Source organism: Ruditapes philippinarum, unplaced genomic scaffold (genome assembly GCF_026571515.1).
Source record: "Ruditapes philippinarum isolate M1 unplaced genomic scaffold, ASM2657151v2 ctg8_1_1_1_1, whole genome shotgun sequence".
Classification (NCBI taxonomy): domain Eukaryota; kingdom Metazoa; phylum Mollusca; class Bivalvia; order Venerida; family Veneridae; genus Ruditapes; species Ruditapes philippinarum.
In genome coordinates, this window is record NW_026856049.1 from 245,721 (window position 1) to 266,164 (window position 20,444).

The 20,444-nt window shown below is 33.1% G+C and overlaps 1 protein-coding gene across 1 annotated transcript; it reads right to left on the reverse strand.

The window, feature by feature from the left end:
* Positions 1-718: 718 nt before the first annotated feature.
* On the reverse strand, positions 719-15,962 carry LOC132745240 (pre-rRNA-processing protein TSR2 homolog). The gene is made up of 6 exons (XM_060734098.1): positions 15,805-15,962; positions 11,388-11,478; positions 7,411-7,502; positions 4,439-4,573; positions 2,038-2,131; positions 719-865 (listed from the first exon to the last, which is right to left on the reverse strand). The coding sequence occupies exons 1-6, from the start codon at positions 15,874-15,876 to the stop codon at positions 804-806; spliced, it is 546 nt and encodes a 181-aa protein (XP_060590081.1). The 5' UTR covers positions 15,877-15,962; the 3' UTR covers positions 719-803.
* Between the last annotated feature and the right edge of the window lie 4,482 nt (positions 15,963-20,444).

Here is a 20,444-nt window from a genome sequence, read left to right on the forward strand (position 1 = left end):
CTTTTTAGCCATTTTTAGTCACACAAGGCTTAAAAAGACACACAAGTAAAAACGGAATGAATAGGATCAAAGAGAATTTACTGTTACCCAACTTTGTTGTTCTCAAAGTCACACAAGTACTTCTGGGTTTGTACGGACTGACGGTAAACCTAAATTCCCCTCAGGTAAACCGGTAGGGGACTAATAAAATACACATAAGTCGAGACTGCTTCTTGAGGTTAATATTATAGTACTGGATGAGAAAATTGTGCGTCTTGTTCTGTTTTAATTACTTTAAGTTGGTTTAAAAAGGTCATGAAATATTTTATTGTATGGGTGTGTTTGAATAAAATTATGTTCTTATTTTACTTCAAATTGACGAAGATACACCCATACAAAACTGTATTAGGCTCGTGTGTAAAAGATTAGCCTCCGTCCACAACTTTGTGGGACAGTCCTTATTAGTACAACATATACTTTGAAGAGCCTGTACATTCAGGAAACAATGATTTATCAGATGGGGACTGCCATTTGTGCTGATTTCCTGTTTTAGTTTGGCGAATACCAAACTATCATTAAAATTGTTTTTTATAAGATTATGTCTAACATATTTAGTGAAATCAAGAAGGGAAGTACCTGCCACAATCAGTGATGCCTGAAAAGATGATCTTTTACACATCATATAATAAAAGATAGTTTTCTAACTTTTTCAGGTCATGTTTAACTTCATATCAACAGATTTATGTACCCTTGCAGTTATTTATAACCAAACACTCTTTTTAATATATATAATTTAATTAAAATCTAAGAAAACATTAAATATGTCATCGTTTTCCTTTCTTTCTAACTGTAGTCCATCCCTCCTCTACTTCCATCTCAGTGGTATCTGAAAGAAAAGAATAAAACTTGTTAACTATCAAATTATTTTTGGACAAGTAAAGAAATATCAAGCCTGTTTAAAGAATCTGCTCATATTGTCAGTGGAAAACATCATTAGGAACAATGTTTTTTATGATGACTTTCCTACTAGAGTGAACAACAGAGAATGTCACAAGTTGCATGCAATATTGCTTATATACAAAAAGAGTTTCATGTTAGAGATCAGAGTTTTGTGATCAAATGACATAGGCTTTGGAATAGTTTGACAATAAAAGTTATGTTATACATGTTTTCTTAAAGTGGAAAATACATCTTAAAGTGGTAAATACATACACAGTAAGAAAAGAAAATGAGTTTTTTTCTATGAAGTTTAAGTACCAAGGACAAATTTATTGGCGAGTTAATGGTGAGAGAACCGCTTCAAAAGTGCAACCCTCAAAAGTTATTAGGGGTCATCTACTGGCCAAGACCAATGCATCTATAAAGAGGGTTTAAGGGCCTGTGGCCTGGCATGTTATTGGTCAGAAACTGCTTTTGCATACATGTTTGTGTGACCTTGACCTTAGGGCCGTTAAAAATCTAAAGGGGTCATCTACTACCCAAGACCAATGCTTCTATAAAGTTTTACTGTCAAGGGCACATTGGCTGTCAAGTGATTGGTGGAAACTGTTTTGACATACAAGGTCAATAAGACCTTGAACATAAACCCTGCAAATCCCATATCAATAGGGGTTATCTACTGACCAAAGCTTATGCACTTGTCAAGTTTGGCAGCAAAAGGTCATTTGGTTGTGTACCGATTGGTTGGAAACCATTTGAAAATCAAGGTGAAGATCAAATTGTCCTTTAAAATCCCACATCTTTAAAAAAAAAAGTCATCTACTGTCCAAGACCAATGTTCCTATAAAGTTTTAGGGACAAGGGGCCCATGGGCTGTCAAGTTATATGTCAGAAACTGTTGGCATAGATGTCAATGTGACCTTGACCTTTAGTGGCCTCAACCCATTTTGATCCTAGGGGCATGAAAGAAAGAACTTTTGTAATAGACCAAAAGATGTACAACAATAAACTTTGATGTAAATTTACAAATTTATATAATCATAAAAGTTCAAAAGTATGCCAAAAATAAATCAGAAGAGCTACATGTAATTTCAATGTATTTGTCTTTTCCATACAAACCTTGATGTTCATTGTGATCTGCAGACTGTGTGGGTGTATGTAGTTTGTCTGGGCCCCCAGAGCTATACTCCTCTTCATCATTGTCACTACTATCCTGTTTTGTAAATTAACTACATTAATACTTACAAAATACACATACATTGTAATAATCATTACACTTTACCGATTATATACTTTATAACAGCAAAATTCTAAACAAGAGGGTCATGGTGGCCCTGGATTGCTCACCTGAGATACATTGCAAGAAAAGTCAGAATTTCAGAAATGAGATATCACTAGGTTTGTCATCTTTATCAAAGCATCACAATTTTTACAACATTTGTATATGACTGCTATTAATAATGCTTCATGACAAATATCAAAGTTTTAGGCATTGCAGTTTCACAATAGAAGACATAAATGTATTTTCCTATAAGAGTTTATAAAAGCTAAGTACCCTCGTCGCTGGGTCCATTTTGACACAGGGTCTTGAATTATGTAACTTTTGTTTAGGACCACAAGGTGGATGACCACAATGTGATGCTACATGCAAACTATCTAAACTTTTGGTGTTGTACTTTCAAAAAAAATAAATATTTAATACATTTTTACTATACAGATCTTTATAAACTAACTGACAAAGAGGTGGGACCTTTTATGACTCCAATGGCATGATTTATATAACATATCTGTAGGACTGTAATGTGACGCCTCAAGCAAAATATTTATACTCTAGGCATTGTATTTCAGAGTAGAAGCTTTTACCATATTCATATACTACTCAAAATTTCATTAGGATTTTTTTTTATTTCTAAAGTATCTCTTTAAAAGTAAACCTAAGATAAGAGATTTTTTTTGTAATACATGTAGATTATTCTAATGGCATACCTGACCTTTCCAGAAGAAAATGATTTTAACCTGTACCTGGCTTGATATTAATGGGAAAAAGCATACCAATATAAATCTTGGCCATCAACATGTACCTCTATGTTCACATCTATTATATTCAAAGTTTGCTTGCGAATGTTAATGCTTATTTCAAAGCTTGCAGTGGGAATGACTAACCTATAAATAAGACAGCGTTTCCAAGCAAAAGAGAGGAATAGGGGGATAAGGATGCTTGAGGCTGGGCATTCAAAACAGCATGTGGCAGTTTTGGGTGTCCAAGAGCACTGTTGCAAGGGTGTAGGAACAAATTAAAACTCACTGAAATGTCAGGCATAGACAGGGTGGTGGTCATGAGGGGATAGCAACTCGGCTTTAAGACATTTTATTGTGGTTCAAGTGTGACATCAGTGACAAGCAATTCTCATTCTGTCAACACAAAACCACATCCAGGCCAGTATCCAATCGGTCATTCTGTCAACACAAAACCACATTCAGGCCAGTATCCAATCGGTCATTCTGTCAACACAAAACCACATCCAGGCCAGTATCCAATTGGTCATTCTGTCAACACAAAACCACATCCAGGCCAGTATCCAATTGGATTGACATGGAATGACTGGACCCCAGCATTGTTCACTGACAAATTCAGATTTTGTGTGGACTTCATTGATAGACAAGTCTGGGTATGGGGATAGTTCATGGAGTACCTGCAAACAGCAACTATAGAAAGAATGGACTGGCCAGCATGGTACCAAGACCTTTATCCAACTAAACAAGCCTGAGACATGCTGCAGACTGCAATGGGCATTGTTGTCTTACAAAAGAAGACTTATATGTATTTTTTTACAACAAGGGCATTATTAATCCATTACCCCCCTGGGTGGAGCCAATTTTAAACCAATGGCTTCACAACAAATATCAAAGCTCAAGAATTTTAATGCTTTTCCTGAATGATACAGTAAAATCTTCCCAATTTTGAACCAGGGTTATATTTTGAACAAATTTGGAACATTTCCGTCAGAAGATAATAAACAAATTCAGAGAAATTTTCTAAAATTTGCACTTTTAAATTCTTATTTTAGTTGCTATGACCCAGATATGCAATGGACCATTCCTGGATCTGATAGCTTCATGAAAGGAACTTTTTTGCCAGGTTTCATCAAATTTGGCCTCATGATTTCAGGGATTTTATTTGAATTTATTCTGGACAATGGACAGCAAAAGATCAATAAAGCTCATCATATCATTTTGTGACAGTTGAGCTTATAAGTATAACTGACAATGCCTATGCTTCTGATCTTGACAGTTTTGAATTCTAGTCACATTAAATATATAACAATGCCTCTATTCAACCAGATGGTATGGCTATTTGATAAAAATAAAATATATGTGGGTAAATGAGGGCTGCCTGAAACTGAGAGAAAGACTTTACACAGAGATAAATGGCCTGTGTTCAGTAATCTATGAAGTCTAGTAATCTTCCACTGCATGAAACATAGATTATAAAATATTTTCATTTTACTTAAATACTCACAGCAATACCATTTTGCCCAGCGACTTGTTGACAATTCTGAATAGCAGGTTTCGGCAATTTGTCAAGTCTCTCTTGTAACTGAGCCTCTTTCCCATCCTCACATAATTTGTAAAATCCACAAATCATTTCCGCAATCTATATACATGTAATGTAGAATAAAACGTTAAATTTAACACATGTACAAATTGCATATTTTACTTTTAAATAGGAGTTCCAATTTGTCACAAAATATGCCCGCCACAAATAATCAGTCTTAGTGGACATTTAAAATTCCCCTGTAGTTAAACTGTTTTTGAGAAAACGTCTGTGCAAATTGTGTGGCAGACAGACAGACGGACATTCAGTACTTATGTGGTGACTCTATTTTTCTCTCTATTGGTTCTTTTTAGCAGAAAAGAAAATACCAACAAACTAGAAATGTGTCATCATGCCACGGATGCCCCCGCATGCAGCCAAAATTTCAGATGGTGCATTAATTATTTTTTTCATTTTAAGTTCAAAGCCCTTAAAACTTTTCAATGTTAACACAAACCATTTCCATACAATGTTCAAGGCACTGAAATTATTCAGTCTTAACCTTTTAGAAATAGCATATTGCATATTTGTAGCCAAAATAATGGCTAAAAGAATGAGTGCTGAAACTGAAAGTTCAAAATTTTTCCAACATTCAGGAAAGATAAGTTTGTCTAAAATCATTGAACCATGACCAAATTCAAACTTAAACTGCTTATTCCTAAGATGTATCTATATTATTTTCAAAGTGAAAGGGATATAACTCTGCAAAAAAAAATCATCAAACCATGACCAAATTCAAACTTGATCTGCCCATTCCTTTGACATATCCATATGTCAAATTAAAGTTGAATATGTAACACTGTTGGGTAGATAATGAACAGAAACTGTAAATTTCATATTATTTTCAAAGTGAAAGGGGCATTACTCTGCCAAAAATCATTGAACCATGACCAAATTCAAACTTGGTCTGCGCATTCCAAAAACATATCCATATGTCAAATTTGAGTTGAATGTGTTGTACCATTGGGGAGATAATAAACGGAAACTGAAAATTTCATATTACTTTCAAAGTGAAAGGGGCATAACTCTGCCAAAAATCATTGAACCATGACCAAATTTGAACTTGACCTGCGCATTCATTTGACGCATCCATATATCACGTTTGAGTTGAATGTGTTGTACCATTGGGGAGATAATAAACGGAAACTGAAAATTTCATATTATTTTCAAAGTAAAAGGGGCATAACTCTGCCAAAAATCATCGAACCATGACCAAATTCGAACTTGACCTGTATTTTCTCATGACATATCCATATGTCAAGTTTGAGTTGAATGTGTTGTACCGTTGGGGAGATAATGAACGGAAACTGAAAATTTCATATTATTTTCAAAGTAAAAGGGGCATAACTCTGCCAAAAATCATCGAACCATAACCAAATTCGAACTTGACCTATATTTTCTCATGACATATCCATATGTCAAGTTTGAGTTGAATGTGTTGTACCGTTGGGGAGATAATGAATGGAAACTGAAATTTCATATCATTTTCAAAGTAAAAGGGGCATAACTCTGCCAAAAATCATCGAACCATGACCAAATTCGAACTTGACCTGTATTTTCTCATGACATATCCATATGTCAAATTTGAGTTGAATGTGTCCAACCGTTCTTAAGATAATGAACGGAAACTGATGATGACGAAATGACAGAATGACGGAAGGATGGAAGGACGGAAGGAGGGAATGACGGAACAGGGTAACACTATATGCCCCGGCCATTACATGGCGGGGGCATAAAAAGCCTTATGGAATGAATCAAGAGAAAGTACAGTAACCTATTGTTCCTCAAGCCACATAAGTATCCAAATGTAAGCTCGGACAAATGACAGAGAAGGGATCTATATAAGTTGTGGTTTCTTTAAAACATGTATCACAGTATCATCTATTGTGTAGCAGGCAACACAAAAAAAATCAATTTTAGGCCAAAATGCCTTTTTCATTCAAGACCCATATCTCAGCCAAAAATCATTCCTGTGTAATATGCGTAAGTACTTTAGGTACAAATCAAGTATGTTCACAATCAAATCATTGGCTCATTTAAGCCAACAGAACATGCGGAGGTGGTATGTGTGGCAAAACATGGTGATACTTTGTAGCTTATTGTGGAGTTGCAGTTATTGAAAAATGTTAACAGATATATTCTTAATAACAACATAATTAAAAGTGATTGGTCATTGGTCAAAACATTTATTAGTCAATGTTGAATTTCTTATGAGCAGAATATGTAGACATTGAGACAATTATCAGTCAAGTTTAAATAAAATTGGTTATAGCAAAATATTGCAAAAAATTGTGAAAACACATTAATAAGATCTTCAAGGTCAAGGCATTTCAAGGTCAGTTTAAATTTCTTAAAGGACTTGTCCTAAAGGTTGTTGCATGAAAACAAACTATTTATTAATAACAAAGTTATAGCCAGTCATAGCAAAAATCTAGCAAAATTCAATTTGTGAGTCCTGGTCAAGTTGGATTTCCTTGTCCTAAACATTGTGTCAAAGAATGAAGACAATCCATTTATAATAAGTTCAGTCGTAGCAAGCATAATAAAAAGATGACCTTGAACAGGGAGTGAAGGTCATGTTCAGTCTGGTCAACTTGAAGTCATGTCCAAAGAGTTGTTGTGTCCAAGTATGAAGGCAATCTATTGAGAAATAAAAAAATGTTACCACTGTTAAAGTTTGTTAGCACAGCAATAACAACATAACTCACTGTTACAATAGTTCGAGTTTTTTTCTTTGAAAAAGTCAGGCTAAAAAAAAGTATTTATACAGTTATCATCTAATATTTTTTAGGGAAACCATTCCTTTCAGATCATCAGAATGTTCAAAAGCCATTAAATCAACTTCAATATTTCATTTTTTTAAAATAAGGAATTATAACAAGAAAAGGTATAAGAACCTGTGGTAAGCTTCCATCATCAACTAAAGTATTAAATTCTGTATTCATCACATCTTCCAGAAAATCTTCAACTTCATATGGGTCAATGTTTGCTGAAATATTACATTGTCACTATTTATACATTACTGCTTCCTCATTTTCATTGCAAAAACTCAAACAAATTAGATACTGTAAGGAATGAATTTGGTAAGGAGGGGAACTAAATACAATGTATCTGTTATGTTTGGAACACCTTTACTGTCTCATTATATTTGTCTTTTCTTCTATCATTTATTTGTGCATTATGATAAACCATTATTTCATATGCCTACTTTATTAATCTAAGTTCATTCTTTATTATTTTATGTGCATTCTTTATTATATTTTGTGCCTATTTAATTTTATTATGTGCATTCTTTTTTATATTATGTGCCTATTTAATTTTATTAAGTGCATACTTTATTATATTACAATGTATGTGTTTATTTAATTTAATTATGTGCATTCTTTATTATATTATGTGTTTATTTAATTTTATTATGTGCATTCTTTATTATATTATGTGTTTATTTAATTTTATTATGTGCATTTTTTATTATATTATGTGCCTATTTAATTTTATTATGTGCATTCTTTATTATATTATGTGTTTATTTAATTTTATTATGTGCATTCTTTATTATATTTTGTCGTAGCTTGTTTTTGTTGCATGAAAATCTGATTTTATGGTGACTTTGTTTATTTTGATGACAAGATCATGTACAATGGCACAAAATTCCTCCTACACTGGTGAACTAAGGGTTAAACATGATCAAACACCGGTGAACTAAGGTTAAATGTGATAATACACCGGGGAACTAAGGGTTAAACCTGATAATACACCAGTGAACTAAGGGTTAAACTTGATAATACACCGATGATATAAGGGTTAAACGTGATAATACACTGGTGAACTAAGGGTTAAACGTGATAATAAACTGGTGAACTAAGGGTTAAACTTGATAATACACTGGTGAACTAAGGGTTAAACATGATAAAACACTGGTGAACTAAGGGTTAAACGTGATAATAAACCGGTGAACTAAGGGTTAATCGTGATAAGACACTGGTGAACTAAGGGTTAATCGTGATAAGACACTGGTGAACTAAGGGTTAAACATGATAATAAACCGGTGAACTAAGGGTTAAACTTGATAATACACTGGTGATATAAGGGTTAATCGTGATAAGACACTGGTGAACTAAGGGTTAAACGTGATAATAAACCGGTGAACTAAGGGTTAAACTTGATAATACACCGATGATATAAGGGTTAATCGTGATAAGACACTGGTGAACTAAGGGTTAAACGTGATAATAAACCGGTGAACTAAGGGTTAAACTTGATAATACACTGGTGAACTAAGGGTTAATCATGATAAGACACTGGTGAACTAAGGGTTAATCGTGATAAGACACTGGTGAACTAAGGGTTAATCGTGATAATACATTGGTGAACTAAGGGTTAAACCTGATAAGACACTGGTGAACTAAAGGATAATCATGATAATACACTGGTGAACTAAGGGTTAAACATGATAATACACTTGTGAACTAAGGGTTAATCATGAAAAGACACTGGTGAACTAAGGGTTAATCGTGATAAGACACTGGTGAACTAAGGGTTAATCGTGATAATACATTGGTGAACTAAGGGTTAAACCTGATAAGACACTGGTGAACTAAGGGATAAACATGATAATACACTGGTGAACTAAGGGTTAAACATGATAATACACTTGTGAACTAAGGGTTAATCGTGATAAGACACTGGTGAACTAAGGGTTAATCGTGATAATACATTGGTGAACTAAGGGTTAAACGTGATAAGACACTGGTGAACTAAGGGTTAAACATGATAATACACTTGTGAACTAAGGGTTTAACGTGATAATACACTGATGAACTAAGGGTTTAACGTGATAATAAACCAGTGAACTAAGGGTTAAACATGATAATACACTGCTGAATTAAGGGTTAAACTTGATAATACACCAGTGAACTAAGAGTTAATCATGATAAGACACCGGTGAACTAAGGATTTAACGTGATAACAATCAGAGGACTAATTTTCTATCACCATTGGATATTAAATAACAATTTACTTGTAGTGCAACCAGCAATAAATAAACACATATGAAACAGTGGATACAAGTTGAACACAATTTGCATTTTTATTGATATAAAATAGAATAAAAGTACATATGTACTCGTAAACCTGGGTAGCATAGCGAGTTAGAGTGGTCACCTTAAGAAAACTGTGTAGTGAGTTTGAATTTGCATTTTAGTATGATTTTTTATTTAAATTTACTATGTGAGTGTTCATTGAATATTTTCTCATATTCTCAGTGAGCCCAGTTATATCATAATTATCAGTTTAATATTTTGACATTCAAGTATAACCTTGTGACTTTTAAACTGTCATCCTTGCGTTTGTGTGTGATAAGTTTTCCTGATGTGCCACAAAAGTATGCGGATTATTGCCTAGTTATCATGGATGACACAATTGCTACTGAATTTAACCACTGATATACTTTTATGAAACTATAAACCTTAAAAGTACTAGTGTGACCTTGATCTTTAAGCTACAAACTCATCACAAATTGTTTTTAAGAACCATAATGATATACTTTATAATTCAAGCCAAGTTATTACAAAATTTGTCACTGAATGACAAAAAGACATGGACTGGACATGACTATCAAATCATGACTATTGACATCCAATTGACTGATATAAGACCTTTGACCTTGAAGGGTGACCTGACCTTCAGCCAGCACAGCAATGTTATGGTTTCTGCGTCTTGCCTTGCTCAGGTGAGCAATGAAGTCAAGTAAGAAGAAAATCCTTAAAGGGGTTTACAGTATAGAATTTACAGAGCGGACATGAAATTGTCCAATATTGGACCTTTGACCTATAAGGGTGACCTTGACCTCTCACAAATGTGACATGGGTCGTGCACATTGCCATGTTAAGGTGAACATTAGTGCCAAGTTTGAAGAAAATCCTTTAAGGGGTATAGGATTTATAAAGCTGACATGATGCAGTCTGACAGATAGATGTGACAAAGTGATTCTCAACATTATGTGGCGGGGTGTAACAAAAGTCATTTAATAGTCATGAGTAGGCCAAAGTTTTTTCTGTTTAAAGGTTGGACAAACTTTTACTGGTCCATACCACCGTGACATTGTCCTTTGAACTTATGACCAGGATCAGCTACAACTCATGACCAACCTCCCCATCTAATCTTATGACTGTAAGCCTAATCATTCTCTAGTTGAAGAAGGTTTTTTAAGTTTTCACTACTGGTATATAATGGACACACAAACATACACACTAGTCAGTTGCTTATTGCCAACGCATCACAGATACTGAAGTGACATAAAAAGTAATTTACAGTTTTAGCCTATCTATTACTGTATGACTTTGAAGAAAGCAAGGGGCATATTCAAAATACTTTCCATTCTAAACTTACAACTTACATAGAGGATATTGAATGAGTGTAAGTTCAATACTGAATTTATTGCACGAGTTGAATAAAATCATATTATGCGAGCCTCTGGCGAGCATAATATTATTTTATTCAACGAGTGACATATTCCGTATGAACTTACAGAATCTAAACTCTATTGACCAACCATACCCACTAATTTATACTGAAGCAATCTCTTCTAGTTGAAGAAGGTATTTTTCAATTGTACGCTGCTATATAATACACTAACATACACATAGCGTTGCTTATGCACAGATACAGATACTGCAATGACTACACGTAATTAAATTTAGCCTTTCATACCTGATACTTTAGAAACAGGGCATATCAAAATCTTCATTTAAACTACAACTTAATATACTTTTGTCATGTAATCAAAAATGTATAGCCTAAACCAACATTTCAATAACTATGCAACCACCTAATAGTATATTTAAATTTAGCAAAGAATTTTTTAAAGAATCACCATTTTCAGCAAACCATTGATCTACAGCAAATACCATCCATTCTGCTTTTGATTCACTGTCAATGCCACCAAAACCATGGCTAACTGCCAACTGAAATAAACATCATAACTATTATTCACTAGCGCTACTTTGTATTTTATTGTACTCAGACTCTATGTATGTAAGGATTGTAGCCAATGCATTCTGTAAGGAATAGGTCTGCCCAAATGGTAAATTATTAAGCTGTGATATTTAGAAAATTTGGGGTCGAAGTGTCTGTATCAGATTCCATAAAAAGAGGAAGGGTATAGTGTCTGTAAAAAATGGCCAGGGATGAAGTGTCTGTAAATCTTTATAACAATTACATGTCAACAATTAAAATAATGAGTCTAGTAATAAAAATAGGCTAATTGTCTTTTTTTCTGCTGTGTGCCCTAAATATTAGACTTCATACATGTGAACTCTCCCACTTTTAGCGGGAGACTCCCACTTTCTGCAGCCATATTTTCAAATATTTTTCTGAAAATAAGGGGTATTTTAACAAATTAAAGAAATCTCCCTCTTTTTGATAACAGAACTTTCTTCTTCGTTTATTGCAAATTCTTAAATCTCTCTCTTTTTGAAGATAAATCTCCCACTTGATCATTGAAAAAAGTTCACACGTATGAGACTTGTACCTGTATTACCTAGTCTAGGGAAGTCTGCCCTTATATAGAAAATTATGTATTGTTTCACACTGGTAAAGGTAAAATCTATGGTGGAAAGAGATGATGACACATCCAAATACTGATGAAATATCATATTTTTATTGAGAATTTCGTATCAAGAACTACTTTTCAACCGACTATTTTGTAGAAAGAATGGGTTTGCATGAAGTATTTTTTGTCTTAAAGTATAGTAACATACGGTGGCACAAAGGTGACATGTGTGTGTTTTTATTTATCTCGTGGGCACGAGATACTATGTCTTGGTCACAAGTTACTAAGTCTAATCGTGGCCACAACATAGTATCTCGTGGCCACGATTTACTAAGTTGTGGCCATGAGATACCTAAGTCGTGGCCACGAGATACTTTGTATTCATAATATATATAGTGTATTCTGATTGGTTAATTATCTCGTGTGCAGGATATAGTTATCACCTTCCCACGACTTAGTAACTTGTGGCCATGACATAGTATCTCGTGGCCACGACTTAATTATCTTGTGGCCACGACAGCTATCTCGTGGCCATGCCTTAGTAACTCTGGGCCACAACATAGTATCTCATTGCCACGACTTAGCTATCATGCACGACATGCACGAGATAAATAAAAACACACACATGTCACCTTTGTGCCACTGTAGTAACAAGATCATTTGTTGTGAAACTTTGCACTGTTATTTTGTTTATCAAACAATAAATTTAATATGGCAGAGAGCAATAAAAGGCAGATTTTCTCCCAGGTTACACATAATTTTGAAGACAATGGCCATCAGTGATGACATGTGTCGCCTCATGATAGCCAATCACATGTTGCAACTATTGTGTAGCAGGAGACCCAAAATCATTAACAGTGCAAATAACTTTTTTTTATTCAAGGGCAATTACTCAGCTGAAAATCATTCAAGTGAAAAACTTGTGTATTATGCACAAGAACTTGATCAATCAATCCTGTAAAGTTTCTCTAATGCATAAACAGTATAAGAGGAGAAGTCCTGACAACCTTTATTAACACCTTTTCATTCAAGGGCCACAACTGGGCATAAAATCATGTTCAAGCGGAAAACCAGTGTAATATACCCAAGTACTCGACCTACCAATCAATCCTGTAAAGTTTCATTGAAATTGCATTATTGGTATAAGAGGTGGAAAAACTTTATAAAAAAAAAAAAATATATATATTACGGGGAAGTCAAAAATTATTGAATCGGAAGTAATGCTGACGATATGTTTATTATGTACTGCTATACTTATAATAATAATAATAAAGGCTTTATTTAACGAGGCTACATATTCGCCAAAACGATCTTCCATATGTACCTCAACATATTTACAACATATTTACATCAAATAATTATACAAAAGACAATGTAATATTATAAAACATGGTATTAACTAGTTATAAATGCAATGACAAACTAAACATAAATATTAACCATTAACAATGAAAACTGCAGTAAACATAATTATACAAACATAATACTATGGTACTGGTTTAACCAGAGTACTTCCACTTTATGTAAGCTTTTTTGAATTTTTCAGTACTTTCAGACTGACGTACATAGAGTGGTATATTATTCCAGATTTTAGTTCCAGAATAAGAAAGTGATTTACGGTAAAACTCAAGATTAGGTTTAGGGACATGTAGATTAAGATTGTTTGTTGATCTAAGATTTCTGTTATGTAAAGTTGAGATAAAATGAAATTTTTCTTTCATGTAGCATGGTGAGTTTTCTTCATGTAATGATTTGTATATCAGGATTGCCTTTTTGTACTCAACCCTGTCATTAAATTTCATCCATCTTAATTCTTTGAAAAGAGGTTCAGATGGTGCATCTGCAGCTTTATCTAGGATAATGCGAGCTGCTTGTTTTTGAAATTTTAGTATTCTCTCAAGAAGTTCTTTTGAGCAATTTCCCAAATTGAACAGCAATAGTCTATATGAGGTAAAATATAGGCATTATAGAAAAGTTTCCTGGCATGTAAATTGAGATATTGTTTTAACCTTAAAAGAAGATAGAGATTACTATTGCATTTCTTTATTGTTTGTTCTACTTGAAGTTTCCACGTTAGGCAATTGTCAACTTGTACTCCAAGAAGCTTTTCAGATTCAGTGAACTCTATATTATTGTTAAATAATTGAAGTGGTGTACTTTTTGATGCATGAATGTAATGTTGGGTCTTTTTTGAGGCTGATATGTACATAGCTTTAGTTTTGTCTGTATTAGGTATCATAGCACTGTGAGTGCACCATTCTTGAATAGAGTGTAGGTCTTTTTGAAGTTTTACATTTAAAGTTTCAGTGGAACGTCCTGTAGCACTTATTGTAGCATCATCTGCAAACATATCCATTTCTGAGTGTTCAAGATGTAAAGGTAAATCATTTATATAGATCAAGAATAAAATGGGCCCTAAGACAGATCCTTGAGGGACTCCAGCTGATACACCCAAAGACTCAGATGTGGTGCCTGACACAGATACCTTCTGAGATCTTTCTGTTAGGTATGATTGGATCCACTGTAATGTATGATCTGAGATGTTATAACAACTAAGTTTTTCAATGAGTAGTGTATGGTTAACTAGATCAAATGCTTTTGTTAGGTCAAGAAATATGGTTCCTACAAGATTGTTGTTATTGATTTGATCAATCCAGTTGTCTACTATGGATGTTAGACCAGTTTCACAAGAGTGACTTGTTCTAAACCCAGATTGTTTTTGATGAAAAAGGTTATTGTCTTCAAGAAATTGTTTGAGACTATCAGATACATGCTTTTCAATGATTTTTGATAAAACAGGTAAAACAGAGATTGATCTATAGTTATTTTCATCAAATTTAGACCCTTTTTTGTAGATTGGAAATACTTTAGCCATTTTAAATGCGGTAGGAAATTTACCTGTATCAATACTTAGGTTAATTATTTTAACCAAATGGCTTGAGATAACATGGCAGCTTAGTTTTAAGAAACGAGCACTTATTTGGTCAAGGCCAGTTGCTTTGCTACAGTCTAGAGTTTCAAGCACGTTCCTCACAAATTTTTCAGATATTGGAGGAATTCGAAACAATTGGTCAGTTTTGAAACAATTTGAATTATGATCTCTTAGTCTAGTTTTATATGATTCGGGATAGTTTTTGACATTAGGTGCCCTTTTAAAAATACTTGTGAAGAATTCATTAAATTTTGTTGCGCTTTTCAGCAGGATCAGTGATTGGTTCTCCATTTTCATCGTTAATGAATTGAGTTTGAGTATTAGTATTTTTCCCTGATAGGTGTTTTAAATTTTGCCACATTTTCTTTGTATCTTTTTTATTTTCATTGATTACTGTGTTGAAAAAAATCTTTTTAGCTTCTGCAGTAAGTTTCTTGACTTTTGAACGAAGTATTTTATAAGTATCATATTTTACGGCCTGTTTTGCTTTATCTCTTTCTTTAATTGTTTCGGCTATTTCATGAGTGAACCAATACTTGGTACTGATCATCCCGTAAAGTTTGGATGAAATTGCACCAGTAGTTTATAAGGAGTAGTCCGGAAAAGTTTTGTGACGGACGGACAGACGACGGAGAAGTGTCGCTATATTACTCCACTACCCCATAGAGCAGGCCTACAGTACAGGGGACACCGCAAAAAAAGGTTTTATTTTTTTTAACTAATGAGGAATTATCAAACTATTTGGGAAATCGTTAGTTTTTGCAACCTACAGTCTATTGTAAATAGTTATTCATGAATTCTACACACTTTAAGCACTGTCCAACTATTCAAAAGTCTGTCAACAGCGACACGAAATCGTTCTCGCATGGAAGCTGCCATCTTGAATTTACTTTTACCCGGCTCTGACCATTTAATAATTTTGGCCTCATAATCATCTAAGTACCAGCTGAATAAATTTATTTGTTCGTATTCGGATGTTTACCTGTGCCTGTGGAAAGAAAATAAAAATACAGTGAAAATATTTGTAAGTTGAAGCCAATATTTTTGTTATTTTAATTAATAATTATAAGGTGGACATTTTTATTTATTGGCAAAGCAAATAGACTACAATATAGAACGGCCAGAAACGTGTTAACTCCTATATATTAGCTATTAACAGATTAAAGTGTTTTAGGACCAATATTGTTTCTTATATTCATTAGATCTAATGACATTGAAAGTCAAATTAAAAGTACCTTGCGTCTCTTTGCGGATGACACCAAATTATTTAACCTGGCAAATGTAAATGAAGACTTTAACCAAATACAAAATGACAATGATAGTTTAATACAATGGAGTGAAAAGTGGTTAATGCAATTTAATGTAGACAAATGCTGTGTTATTCATTATGGACACAATAACACGGAACATCAATATTTATGAAAAAGTGACTTTAACAAACTAAACAATTGAGGTCTAGTGAGGAAAGAAAGAGAATTTAGGTATATTAAATGATAAGGATGAAATTTCGACATCACATAAGTAATTGTGATCAATAAAGCAAATAAAAAATGAGGAAGGTGTGCTAGCCCGTATCGGGCCCGTACGGCCTAAGCCAAAAGTTCAGACGTGAGTCACGTAAGACTAAGCCAGGACACACGTATCGGCTAGCCGTAAACTTTTTAAAAATATAGGAGGCGAAAGTGCATATTGTTAATTGAACTTTAAGCGAGGTTTAGTAAGATTGTTTACTTTTTTAGAGATTAATCGACGTGATTTGCTACATAAAGAAGTACTTTTGTCATCTCAAGACGTCCGAGAAAAAATTAGCGTTTTGGTTGCAGTTAAATAACATCAATTGAAAATAGTTTACAAAATTTTTTGATAATAACCTTTTTTGTTTCAATTAAGTTTAATTTTTAAATAAAAAAAAAACAAAAACAAAAACAAAAAAAAAAAACCCGAAAATAATTGTTGTCAGGCTCTGATAATAGAAAGTTTGTCCATCGTCCATCATTATGGAAAGTTTGCATTATTAATTATTAATTTCCTCATTTAACCGTTTTTTTCTTTAGATATTCTTTTTATTTATTTATTTATTACCCTCCGATCATTATTTATTCCATCCATGTGCTTAATTAACAGATTTAACAATTCATCTTTTCATACACAAATCGTTTAGCATGAAAATTAAGGACGTTAGAACATGCAACTTTGACACTTAATTTTATTAAGAATAGATAATAATACAACGCTTACTCGTATTCATTTTTTTTTTTTTTTTTTTTTTTTTTTTTTGGCAAAATTGCGGAGCATTTAAAGTGATAATGTTGAACACACTAAGGACAAAATGCGGAGAATTTGAATTAAAATCGTCGTTTAAAGACACAAAATAACATATGCCATTTTCGTCTTCCATAATAATTTTTGAAAAGTGCCCGGTAACGGCTAGCCAATACCAGTGTGTCCAGGCTAGTCGTACGTGACTCAAACGTACGGCTAGAAACTTTGGACTAGCCGTACGGGCCCGTACGGCTAGCCACTTTCCAAATAAAATAACTGGATTGGTCAGAACGGTAGCAAGAACACCTCACCCCCAGACACTTCCCACCCCTCAAATTTTGAAGACACTTCACCCCTTAAGACACTTCACCCCCCAAAATCAGTAAACACTTCCAACCCCTCATCCAGAAATTTTTTTTTCAATAAGTAAAAAAACAATTGGCCAACAAACAAAATGTTATAATATGTTTATATTTTTATTTTTAAAGTATTTATTTGAATTAAAAAAATTTTGCTTATTACCTTTATTTTTACTTAAAGTTTAAAACTGATTTAGTTTATTGGGTTTAATTGGCCAAATGAAATCAATAAACAGTTTTCATCCATTAAAGTGTTTATTGCATGTCAACCACTTGTTTTATCTAAGCAATGTTGATTAGTTGTTTATTCAACGGTTTTAATCCTACAATTGAATTTTAAGAATAATTGAATTAAAAATGGTATACTTGTATGAAAATTTAAATTATTTCTTAATAAATAAATTTAAAATAAATAAATAAATAAATAAAAATGAATATAAATGAATTTGAAATCGGTTGCTTTAAATAAAATATATAAATATACAATTAAATTTATCATCATTTACAAAACACAATTTATCCTTGTGCATTTTAATAACAAAGATCATTCATAAGTATTTTTTTTAAACAAATAAATAGCCACCATTTATGTAAATTTTTAGAAAGGGTTAAAAGACAAAAACCATCCCAAATATGAAAACGTAACTCAATGATTATTATATGTTAAAAGGTCAAACTGAAAAAACAACTTTAAAAATACCAACTTCAAAGAATTAAAAATCAATCTCAAAATTTTATTAGACAATGGGTTACCCAAAATCACTAATTGAAGGTATTTAAACATAATTTCTACATAAATAATTGTTAACCCACAAATTTCAGGGCTGGGAAATCAAAAACTGCCCGTGATCCTAATAAAAGTGGGAAACAAACCCCGCCATGCTTGGAGCGAAAAAAATGTATGTACCTTCTTAAACATGTTAATATAAAGCAATTTTCGGCAAACTTATAAAAACACTTTTATAAGACCACACCTTGAATATGGAAATAATTATTTTGGAGTCCCAAAGATTTAAAAAAAAGATATTGAAGGGCAATTTTGAAAAGAGTTCATAAAAGAGCAACAAAAAGGTTCAAATTTATCAGAAAATTTAATCGGGTAATTTAGAAAGATTAAAAATTCTGGAAATTTTCCTACTTTTGGCTTACAGAAGAATTAAGAGGTATATCATACAAAGTCAATGGAAATTATTAAATGGGAAAGGAAGAGGAGATAATTAAATTTTTTGAAAAACCAACTTGATAACATCCAAAATCAGAGGGAAATTTCCATAGTTGAAAAATAAAATCAAATGTAAAAAGGAAATTAGAAAAACCCCATTTTTCCCTATTAAGAGTAGTACCAGAAGGAAAGGGTTACCGGATACTGTAAGTATGTTCACCAACCGCTGAATTTGTTTAAAAAAACAAGACTCAATAAGGTTATGAAAAACAAATTATATACTGTTGTACCGGATAATAATCTTGGGTGTCAGAAACCTTTGAGGGGGTTACAAGAGAATTTCTGATCTCAGGCGAACCCTTACGCTGGATAAAGTAAAGTGGAATAAAGTATATAAAGCACTGGAAATTAAAGGGGCCAAACAACAAAAAGGTTTTTGACAATTTTGAACGGGGGAATAACCCACTAAGATGTTTTAATTTTCCTAATAAATTTTCCCTATATATTATTAGAAAAAAAAATCATATATTATTTAGTAAATTTGTTGCCCCCCGGAAAAAATTAAATAATAAAAAATCGGGTTTGTTTTTTTGGGCCTTTTTTGGGTTTAAAACCAAATTTTGGGGAGGTTTGGGCCCAAGGAAAATTTTTTTTTGAGAGACTTAACCCCCAAAATTTAGAGGAAAAATGTTTCCTCCATTCAAAAAAATTTAAGCACACTGCCAGAAGTATTATAAGTAATGAGTGATCACCCTTTCTTCTGATTGTTGTTTTTAGAAGGTCCTACACAGTCTTAGGTGCACACAACTAAAACATTTCAACTTTTTAGGTCTGCCATTGATTATATGTGTAGGAAGGTAGAAAACCTGAATTTCAACCATGCCTGTGACTACCTTAAAAAATTGTCACAAATTTCCTTTTGGGAAAAAACTCAAACCCGTGACAAAATTTCTTTCCCGGTAATTTTGGAAAGGGTGCCAATTAAAGTTAAAAATTTTTGTTTTTAATGGGGTAAGTCCCATAAAAAAGGAAAAACTGAAGTAGCTTACTGCACTTATATTCTGTGAGCAACAGTGGTTTCATTCAGATAAAATAGCATAGTAAATCTGCCAAATACAATCAGATTTCAGAAACTTGTTTTGGTAAAATCACTACCCAAAAAATGCTCAGCAAGAAATATATGGTAAACCATGGAAGAGATTTATCTAATAAACCAGCTACTGTCAACTCTGGCAATAGTGAACAGAGACAACATTTGAAACATCAAGTCACAAAATCTGAGCTGTTGTGGTGCTTCTGATCTTTCATTTAGATCATGCAGGGCCAAAACACCATTTTTGGGAAAGGGGCCTCAGCCTTTATCTTGGGGAATTGGAAAATATGCGTGATTTTGACATACTTTGGGAAAGGGGGTCTTAAATTTAACACAAACTTTTAACAAGTTCTTCAAAATAGAAAAGCAAAAAGCACTGGAAATACTAATAAGGCAGTAAAAGACCTTAATTCAACACCATCATTTAATTTTGTTCTAAATTCTATGGGAAATTTCAAGACTTGGGTATTTTGAGAACCAAACTGGGGAAAAAAGAGGCTTGTTTGGTTAGGGAAGCAGCCTATATTCGGCTTCTACAAAGAAGGGTTTTTTGGCCCTGTCATGTGTGTCC

Excerpts from the sequence above, each read along its gene's own strand:
- LOC132745240 (XM_060734098.1), bottom strand. The coding sequence starts at position 15,876 with ATGGCAGCTTCCATGCGAGAACGATTTCGTGTCGCTGTTGACAGACTT. Across the intron at positions 7,503-11,387 it reads TCAATGGTTTGCTGAAAATG|CAAACATTGACCCATATGAA; the intron begins GTGATTCTTTAA and ends GTAATATTTCAG. Across the intron at positions 4,574-7,410 it reads ATGATGGAAGCTTACCACAG|ATTGCGGAAATGATTTGTGG; the intron begins GTTCTTATACCT and ends ACATGTATATAG.